This window comes from Syngnathoides biaculeatus, chromosome 11 (assembly GCF_019802595.1).
Source record: "Syngnathoides biaculeatus isolate LvHL_M chromosome 11, ASM1980259v1, whole genome shotgun sequence".
NCBI lineage: Eukaryota > Metazoa > Chordata > Actinopteri > Syngnathiformes > Syngnathidae > Syngnathoides > Syngnathoides biaculeatus.
In genome coordinates, this window is record NC_084650.1 from 25,640,728 (window position 1) to 25,650,559 (window position 9,832).

Consider the following 9,832-nt stretch of genomic DNA (forward strand, 5'->3'; position numbering starts at 1 on the left):
GATACATGGTGGATGCAGTGCAGTTCAGTGCTTGAAAACAGTTAACGTTAAAACAAATATTAGAATTGTGGTGTTTTAAATGTAGCGCAATATTCCTGATAGTGATTAGGCTATCAAAGAAGACTTTGCCCCCGCACTGGATATTCACTAGTTTTTAATGGCTGGTCTAAGTTAACTGTAGGAATAGAGACCAACATCTTTGTCCATATAACCTCCTTTATTTAGGCTATTTACAAATAATACAGTGAATATCAGCCACGAATATTCAAAAAACATATATATTCTTCTGATACAAAAACGGGAAAAAATAGTTAAGTCTGGCTGTCCTCTTCAGTTTTAAAAAGTGCACAATAGAAAGATACAAAGTTTGTACCATGACACAATGAGAACACAATTATGTTTTTTTTTTTCCCCCAACGGATTAATAGACTTTAACAAGAGCACAAGCGTTCTGACTGGGCACAGCGTGAAGATTTGGCTCTTTATTCAAACACCAATTGAGTTGTATCCTATTGCCTGCAAAGGATACAAATTATAAGACGAGGTAGGGCTCAAGAGGATTTACTCTTCTACTTGTGCATGAGACACATGATTTAATGTGTCCTACATATTTTAAAAAAATCTATAAAATACAAACAGCTGAATAAGCCTAATGTATTGTACAAGAACTCATTATGTAAAGAAATAACCAGCTCTGCATAGACTGAGAGAAAGGCCTAAAATATATTAGATTTACTTCCACAGTGGTTGAGTTGTGGTAGGTCGAAGCATTTTGGGACCAGGAATTCGCGAAGGGTTTTTAGAGGTAGGACACTGGCCTATGTTTGTGGTCTTAGTGTTTTTATTCCGTCCTGTAGACATGACAGCCGTACGTATGGTCTTAGCTGTGGCAGAAGATGGACTGTGGGCCGGCAAAACCTTGGTGGTAGCTTGAGTCTCTGGGTTCGGGGCAACTCGTTTGGAGACGCGGAGAGGACTTCCTCGAATTAATGCTGACTGGGTTCTGCTTGAGACCTTGTCTTTTGGTGGTCTGTCTAAGGTCCTGTGGGTCAGTGGAGACTTTCCGGAAGTCTGTGGCTCTTTAGCAATTTGTGGTCGCTCTCGTGCGCTGCTACTTCTTTTCACCTCCACATGAAGTGAAGTAGGCTGTGTGACTTGAGACGAACGCAAAGACAAACGTGAGGTCGTGGGATGGCTTGAAGACGGCATTGGGAGAACATTCGTAACTTCAGTTTTGGGGCGTACTCTTGGAACACCTGTGCTATTGGAAGGTCCTGTACATGACCCAGGTCCTCTCTTTGCTCTGATGCTACTACGCACAGGAATCTTCAAGGTTCGACTCTCCTCCTTAAACGATGGAGAAGCTGGGGTTGTCGGATCAACCTCCCTCTCTTTCCTCCACTTGGAGCAAAGGCTTGACCCTTGTCGTGGGAGTGGGGATGTTGGCGGTGACAGGGAGTCATAGGATCGGAGGCCTTTTACAAGAGTGTGGCACTCTAGAGTTTCCCCTACATGGGAGTATGACCTTGTAAGCTCCCCCTCAGGACTCAACACATCCAAACTCTCCTCTGGGTGTGACTGGCTGAACTCTGGAAGACTGGAAGGGATCCAGTTTTCCTTGACAGGAGTCAACAACCCTGCTGTGTTCATTTGCTTCCTCAGACCCTCATCAGGCCCAGACATTGTAACACTTGCTTTAATCCTTCTGTTTAGTGGCTGTAACTTCACATTATCTGTAACATTAACAGATAATGATTCTTTCTCAGATCTCCGATATCGCAACGATGCAGTGCTCTTCTCACTATGACGTATCTCACCCTTCTGAGCAGACTGAGATTCAGACCCATCAACACGACAACTATCTAATTTTTTCTGAACAGAATTGTTCTTGTCAGTCAGGGGCACACCAAAATTTTGTCTATGACTGGAGTTCAGGCTCTTAACACATAATAAAGGGGTATCTGCATTGACAGCAGCTGCACTCCGACAGGAGTTGGGTGAAAACTCAATCTTCTTGGTAGTCTTCTGCTTACATGACAATGAGTCCTCTTTTGTAAGTCCACTTGTTTCTGATGTCTGCATTTGGAGAGATGTACTTTTGGGCCCATGTTGCTCATCCGTGAAACCACATCCATGTTGTGAATACGAGCCAACGTGAGATTCTCGAACGACCGCCATACACTGATTGATCACTGGTTCTTGGGTTGACTGACTTTTGTTCTCTTTCTCTAAAACCCTTCCTTGACCAACTGGAGAACAAAACCCATCAGTTTCAGGAGAGCTACAAAGCACAGTAGATGTCTCATGGTCAGACGAGCTGTTTGAGTGACAGCTGATGGGCGTGGGGCTGCTGCCCAGCTCTGGGAAGTTCTTGTCGCTGTGCAGGTGATGCGAGTACCTGCGCGTGTCAGAACATCTCAAGCTGCGACGGCTCCAGGTGTAGCTCAAGTTCTTCTCAAGAAGTCTCTCCAGGTCATCTTGGTTCTCCTGACTGTGGGGGTCTCTAGTTAGGCTGTGGCCCAGGTTGAGACCTATGCAGACAGCCACAGACCGACGTTTTTCACCAATCACCCTCTGACGTTCCAGACGTTTCTGCTCCTTCAATTCGCGCTCTGCATTCTCCTATAACAAAAGAAAGGATGGTGTATTTAGGAGCTCGCCGACTTCTACATGATAAAAGGCTCGTTTCATTTCTGGATCTAACCTTGACAGCTTTTTGGAAGCGCAGGCAAAATAAGTCAAAGACCCTGCAGGCCTCCTCTAATTTAAATGTGCTATCATCCTCACAGAAAAAATCCACCAATGCTCGACTTGACATCCTCATGCCCTCAACCTCATCTTCTGCCTCTTTTAGACGCTCCTCTGTCACCTGCACATAGATGCAAACAGTTCAATCAACAATAAATTTGCCCATGTATTTTTTTAGAAAAGATGTTTGAAGCTTTGTCTAACCTTAAGTTGAGAATGAGGGCATTAATCAATGAGCTTTACCTCAAGGAACGCTTGTGTATGCTCGAAAATCTGTTTCTCTGTCAGCACATTTGCTTTCAGCACCAGCACTCTACTTTTTAACTTGGATAAATCCTCCAACACAGACTCCTCGCACAACCTACATTTTCAAAAAGTGACATTTAAAAGAGTCTATCTCAATGGACTATTATGGTTTCACAAAGACTTTTAAGACAAGACTCGTAGACTCATAGGACTTAATAAGGAGAGCTCAATTGAATGTTCTTGTTTTTTTAAGTCTCTCACAGGCCTAGTAGTGGTACTATTAGGCCAGTGATTTCCAAACTTTTTGGAGCCAAGGCACATATTTACAAGTGAAAAATTCCATGAGACACCAACAAACAAAAATGTCACAAAATGGATACATTAATTACTGTATGTACTTCCTGCCATCCAGTAGAAGGCCATTTATTTAAAGTCTGTCACTATGCTTCACTGGTACAGATGAACAAATTTATATTATATTTTGTAAGTAATTCTTGAACAGTAGAGTAAAATTTGATCATTTCTCACGTCACACCTGAAAAGTGCTCATGGCCCACTAATGTGCCATGGTTCACTGATTGGGAATCACTGTATTAGGCTGAGCTTGTAATATCCACAGTCATTCAATGGTATCCATGTTTTGGGAAGAGACTGACCTAGAGGCGGAGCCGACATGGCCCAGTTGGCTAGGAAATGACAGTAAACTCTGATCTTTCTTCACAGCTTCCTGTGGAGACAAATACAAATGATTAGAGCTATTGTTCCCAATAAATTAAAACGTAATTTGCAAATGCTGACAAAATCATACGCTCTGTCTGGCTACAGTTTTGTGGAAGAGAAAGAAAGGGGGAAACGGAATGTGTTGTGGGCACAAAGTCTTTGTAATATCAGGGGAAAGAGTGTTAATAGTAGTAGTCTTTTTTTGTTGCTAAGTTTCATATAGTAATGTACATTAGTGGTGCACTGTAGTGTTATCAAAATCAAATTTTTGAGACATTATGATGCTATAATTAAACATGCGTTGTTTTTAATTAAACATATGTTCTATAACCTGACAATATCTTCAACTACCCTTCCTTTTAGGCTATTCAAACTCTCCAAATATTGCAACGTTATTCTCATAAAATTCAAACTTTACTTTGTATTTTCTCTGTGTTTTCCTGACTTGACTTCCTTTTTAACCAGTTCTTGTTCTACTACAGTATAAATATCAAAAACTAAGCTCTTACCATAGCGACAAAATGAAGCAGGTTCATGCCGGGTTTGTTAGCTTTGGTGTCAGCCAGTTTGAGCAGTGATGAAATCCGGAATCCAGCTGCATTCCCCGAATATCCACCCTAAGGAGTCACATACAAGGTCAGATAAACACACAAATGCACACCTTTGAATAATTTAAAAACAAGGATACAAAATCCAAGGACATGTTCCCAGCGCGTAGTGTGTTTTGCACAATCCAAAATTTGGCTTCGTCTGGCTCAGGAGAAGAAAACAAATGCTGTAGAAAATAAAGATAGAGCTACTTACAGCATTCATGTAGTTCCCTGCTTTAAGCACCAAACGGAGGATGGAGTGTAATTCAGGACAGCTCAGCAGTTCTAAAAGACAAAAATGAGAAAACCTCTTTTAGTAGTAGTAGTACTGATGTAAACCTTATCTTAAAACAAGAAGATCATCTGCATTCAGCGTCCTCTACTTGCCACTCTGGACTAATTCAATTTAGGAGCATTCAAAAAGGCCAAGACAAAGATCTTTACAACACCAGAGTGCATAACTCCCGCTGTTACTTTACCTCTGGCCGCCTCCCTCAGACATCTGGCTGCCACACATAGAGAGGTCAGAGCAGGGTCAAACTCTTGCTGAAGGATCATGGCATCCAAACGAAGTCGAAAACTAATTGAAGGGGAGCAAGGGGGATGGATGAGTGAATAAGCACGGATGAGTGATGATGAAGACAAAAATTGCACTCCTGGTCATCACTTAAACAAACACACGTCATTTCAACGGGATGTATGTGAGTCACAGACTATTCAAACTATGAATCAAGCTGGAAAAACAAAAAATGCACACTGGTTTCAGAGAATTGTACTGGGTAATAGTATCCAAAGCAGGGCCAAGGTGGAGTGTACCTGGGGACTTCCACCAGCAGGAGCATGAAAAGATCAGGCTCTCCAAGCCAGCGACGTTCCCCGCTAAACCTCCTCAGGCGAGATTCCTGAAAGAGAACAGATGTTCAGAAAAATCCAGCAAACCAGGTTGCTGTAGAACAGTCGATTCCAATATCTTTCACCGAGCTCCTTCTGGAGAAACAGACCACACCATACAACACGGTGTAAGAGTAAACTTTTGATCATCCTAACCAGAGCCAGACGATGAGTAGGTGGAGGAGGTGAGGACATTGGCGGAATGGTGTGGGGTGCACTTTACCTCTTCATTGTCGGGTAGCAGCTTGCAGAGCTCCGTGAGCTTCTCTGCTCCATAACGGTCCCCAGCTCCGTGCCTGATATCCTCAACTATCTCCTTAGCCGGCCTGTGGAAAAAAGAACACACCAAATGCCCTATGAGTATGACATCATGCATGCAATGGGGCCACCATACTTTCCCAATTCCATCCTGTGAGCAATATCACCTCTTTGTTTTCGCCCAAACATGAGATAATGACATTTTCCCCTTTTCTTATCAGGCAACCGGGAGAGGAGAGGTGATTGGTTGACGCCACACTGGAAAGTTGTGTCAACAAACTGATCTGATCAATTTCAGCCTATCTTACCCAGTGATGGGTCACATTTCACTTCAATTGTTTATTAAGATCATTAATCTCATTTCATGGCCAATCACACACCCTCATACTGCATCATCAAGATGCTCCTGTATGTTTTGTACACGGGTGATAACTCAACAGCTACCAATGTCCTAAATTTCAAATATTAGACTTATTACTTATCAACTAAATACAGTAACATGTACACAATCTGTTGGCATAAGATTATGTTCAGTTGAACACTCGAAAGAAATCCGACACAAACGATCGATCAAGGATGAGGTCCTTCCAATTATAATATCAGAGCTCAGTCATTTTGGGATATTTTTTGAACTCTAGAAAACTATCCAGCACAATAACAACTATGACTTGACATAACTTGGAAAGATCACTATTATTAGATTTAGGTGAGGAGCTGTAGAAAGTTGACTACATTACGGCAGTTTGACCCCAAAGTTGGTCCTTATCCATATGGACTAGTCTTATTGAGAGCACCTTATACTCTGCTGTAGTTGTTTTCCATTTGCGGTAGAAGAGGCTCTTTTGCACTTCTGCTCATCCACAAGTCTCGACATATCCAGAGGTAGAACAGAAGTGGCGTTCAAGTCTCGAGCAGCACAACAAGTCAACATTTGTATAAATAGGTAACCGCATTATGAAACAACTCAGGTGCCCAAAGGAGGTTTTGAAAAGATAAGGAGAGTGAATGACTTGAGGCCACCAGGAAGGCTCGTCACAGTAAGGGTCACTTAAACAGGAGACACTCTCTGAAGGGCCTTGGCAGGTGTCAACTCGGACTCTCAAGCACGAAACGTAAACACTACAGGGCATCCAGTCCATCTGTGGCGCCTCCCCTGCACCTGTCCCCTCGCAATATCGACTGGAACATATCCGTGACACCAACACTGACCCCTCTCCCTTCAGTCTTCAGACACCAACTCCATGCTGTTTGATTTATGACAGTTCAAGTCAAGTGTTGTCCCACTTGGGTACAATAATAAACACGTCTGTTTCCTGCACTAGTTGATCTTGACTGGACTGGACCTCACTCAAAGGGTGAAACCAGAAATGAATGATGAATTAATTGATGGAGAAAATTAAGTAACTAAACTATTGTCCTTTTTATAATATGCTATGAAACATTTAAATACAAGAAAAAAAAAGTAAATGTGAAATATCTCCACATGTTTTTTCCAATTAAAATGTACGCAAATGCCTTTGTAACAAACAGCATAGCGGATGTCACGTACGCTACTTAACTTCAGATGGCAGAATTATTGAGACTGAAACGATGCCTCTGAGGTGCAGCCAAAATCCATTAACCTCATATACTTCGACACAATAATGAACCTTCATTCATTCGGAATGTGCACCGAATGGATTATTATATCCATTAACTCCATTGTTTTATTACAGTTGTTATAACAATCAAGTTGACCTCTTGATAATTAGCTCAGAACACTGGTTAGCTGACAAGATGTCAAACGTGTCTAACAATGTCAGCTTATGTGTGATGAAATTATTTAAGTGCTTGTTCCAGTTCTAGGTAAAAAGAATATGCTTACATTTTGAACTGGCGAAGAAATATGCCAATGTTCATACTGCGCTTGGAGTCCAGTAGATTGATCTGTAAAACGAAGGTAATGGGAAGTTGAATAAAACTATTTTTGTTTCAACTCAATTGCCTATATCTAAAAACAAACAAACAAAAAAAAACTTATTTGAATGAACTGACTTCTTCTGGGCTGTCCTGAGGAGTTCTACAGCGTAACAGAGCAGACCGCCGTCTCACGTTGGTGCTCCCGTCCTGAAGCTTACTGTCCTTCTGGCCGAACAGCTCGTCCAAGGAGTGCAGATCTATCGGGAACTCGTCCTCGTCCAGGCCAACACCGCTCCACACACTTTTCCTCCCCTCCACCTTCTCTTTGGGGATACGTTCCCAATTGAGTTTCCTCAGCCGGCTCCGATGGGAACTGTCTGTCCGGCTCAAAGGCAATGAGGAGGCAGGTGGAGGTGGCGGAGGAGGGGGAGGTGGCGGTGGCGGTTGCGGTGGCAGGACGGGCACCGCCATCGAGCATGAATCCATGACTTTCACTTGCACAGGAGCTGGATCGGCGGGGAGAGGAGACAGTGTCCCATGAAAGGCACGAGATTCCTTGACGGTGACAGTCAGGTTGATGAGCATAGGGGAGAGGGAGGAGGGTCTACTTGGTCGGAAACATCTTTCCAAGCTTACAGTCCAAAGGTCCACCAGCCTAAGCAAATAGATCACAGTGACAAAAAAAATCAAACCTCTGGCAAGATTGAGCACAAAAGGAGGTTTGCAGGGGGTTGCAACCACAAGTAGCCACAGATGACCTCAACTGACAACAAGCCTGGTTTTCCCTTTCGTTAGCAAAAGAAGTGGACTTGAAACAACCTCTGCTTCCACTTTTCATACATGTTCAATGCAATTTTTAGCACAGAGAAAGTGTGTTGAGATTTGACTTCTGCACAGTAAGCGCTTTGAATTCATGCTTGTCCTATCCTGTTCAGCTCACACGTAAGTTAACACACCTCCAGCTTGCATCTACTCCCTTGTAATTAGAATTGATCGAGACGGTACAGTGATGCAAGGCTAACCACACAAATAAAAGTGCAGGGTGTAGAGTGGCATTTTTTTTTTTTAACCTCATTATAGGAAGTTTGTTAACGGCTGGAGCTGGTTGCACTCACTTGTACCGGCAGGTTTAAGCAGGATTAGTAATGCAATTAGGGATGACTCAGAAGTTTCTGCAGGCTGCTTCAAAGAAAAGACGCTGATCACGACGGAGTTTGGACATAAATACGTCTTAATATTTGGTTTGAAAGAACGTCAACTTGTTGTCAAAGTTTTTCAAAAAGTCTTTCGCCGACAGTCTCACCCTGGCGCAACTTTTTTTGTTTTTAAATGCGTGATTTAATGTGTTCACGTTCAACACATTTGACAAATCTTTTAACAAATCTCTCAGCAACAGACAAGCGGCAAATGTTGTAAAAAAATAAATAAATAATTGGCCACCAAAAATTACGCATTAGGTTTCAAAAACGCAAACTTTCTGCCTCTGAAACTTTCTATCAAGTTGTCACTCGATGATTAAATATACTGTATACCCATTAAATGAGATATTACGATGGGTGTGACTGTGAGCCCAGTGAAGCGTTCACTTACCTGGTGTGAGCGACCAAACCACTTTAACGGGGAATTAACCGCCCTAACTGAACATTTCAACACCGCTTTTGTTCCATCTTCCTCCCGGTGAACAGACAACGAAATCTCATCCACTCGATTCTGCAGAAGCGAAAAGTTATTGTCGGGGACGCGCAGGCGCGCTCTCGCTCTCGCAGGCTGATAAGTCTTGATTGTTGTGTCCACCCTGTTTTCCCATGGGGGGGCGGATTTAGGATTGTCAGGCAGGAGGATGGTTGGAGCTTTACTCAGCTTTGGTACATAACTGATGTTGGAGATTGGACAGTGTTTTAAACTTGGAAGGTTTGTTCAAACGTAAATGGAAATATTACCCATTCACAATTATCACAAGACACTTTTCGTTTTGAAATTGGTTTGAGATCACACTCTTAAAGTGGAGTATTATGGAAAGCTAATTTCCTAATTTATTCAATATCCCTTTGTCTGCACTAGTAAAACAATTTAGTCCACTATGACTAGGGTGTATTTGAAGAATGGCTGTCTTATGAGTTGGGTTTTTGCTCCCCCCCCCCCCCCGCCCCCCCACACACAAGTGCCACTTTTGACCTATTATTCTGTGTGGGTTTCCTCCAGGCACTCCGGTTTCCTCCCACATCCCAAAAAACATGCAACATTAATTGAACACTCTAAATTGCCGCTAGGTGTGATTGTGAGTGCGGCTGTTCGTCTCTAAGTGCCCTGCAATTGGTTGGCAACCAATTCAGAGTGTACTCTGCCTCCTGCCCGTTGACAGCTGGGATAGGCTCCAGCACTCCCGTGACCCTTGTGAGGGTAAGTGGCTAAGAAAATGGATGGATGGATATTCAACAATTGTTCTGCACAAGTAACACTACTATCTCCAACTCGTAAGC

The 9,832-nt window shown here is 42.8% G+C and overlaps 1 protein-coding gene across 1 annotated transcript; it reads right to left on the reverse strand.

The window, feature by feature from the left end:
* Positions 1-218: 218 nt before the first annotated feature.
* Positions 219-9,174, reverse strand: fhdc2 (FH2 domain containing 2). The gene is made up of 12 exons (XM_061835686.1): positions 8,943-9,174; positions 7,488-8,007; positions 7,318-7,379; positions 5,419-5,521; positions 5,121-5,206; positions 4,784-4,884; positions 4,519-4,589; positions 4,224-4,331; positions 3,651-3,721; positions 2,992-3,109; positions 2,705-2,869; positions 219-2,622 (listed from the first exon to the last, which is right to left on the reverse strand). The coding sequence occupies exons 2-12, from the start codon at positions 7,935-7,937 to the stop codon at positions 733-735; spliced, it is 3,225 nt and encodes a 1,074-aa protein (XP_061691670.1). The 5' UTR covers positions 7,938-8,007; positions 8,943-9,174; the 3' UTR covers positions 219-732.
* Between the last annotated feature and the right edge of the window lie 658 nt (positions 9,175-9,832).

Coding starts and splice junctions, on each gene's coding strand:
- fhdc2 (XM_061835686.1), bottom strand. CDS start 7,937: ATGCTCATCAACCTGACTGTCACCGTCAAGGAATCTCGTGCCTTTCAT. Junction 5,522..7,317: donor TTTCTTCGCCAGTTCAAAAT/GTAAGCATATTC, acceptor TTTTTTCCACAG/GCCGGCTAAGGAGATAGTTG. Junction 3,110..3,650: donor CATGTCGGCTCCGCCTCTAG/GTCAGTCTCTTC, acceptor TTGAAAATGTAG/GTTGTGCGAGGAGTCTGTGT.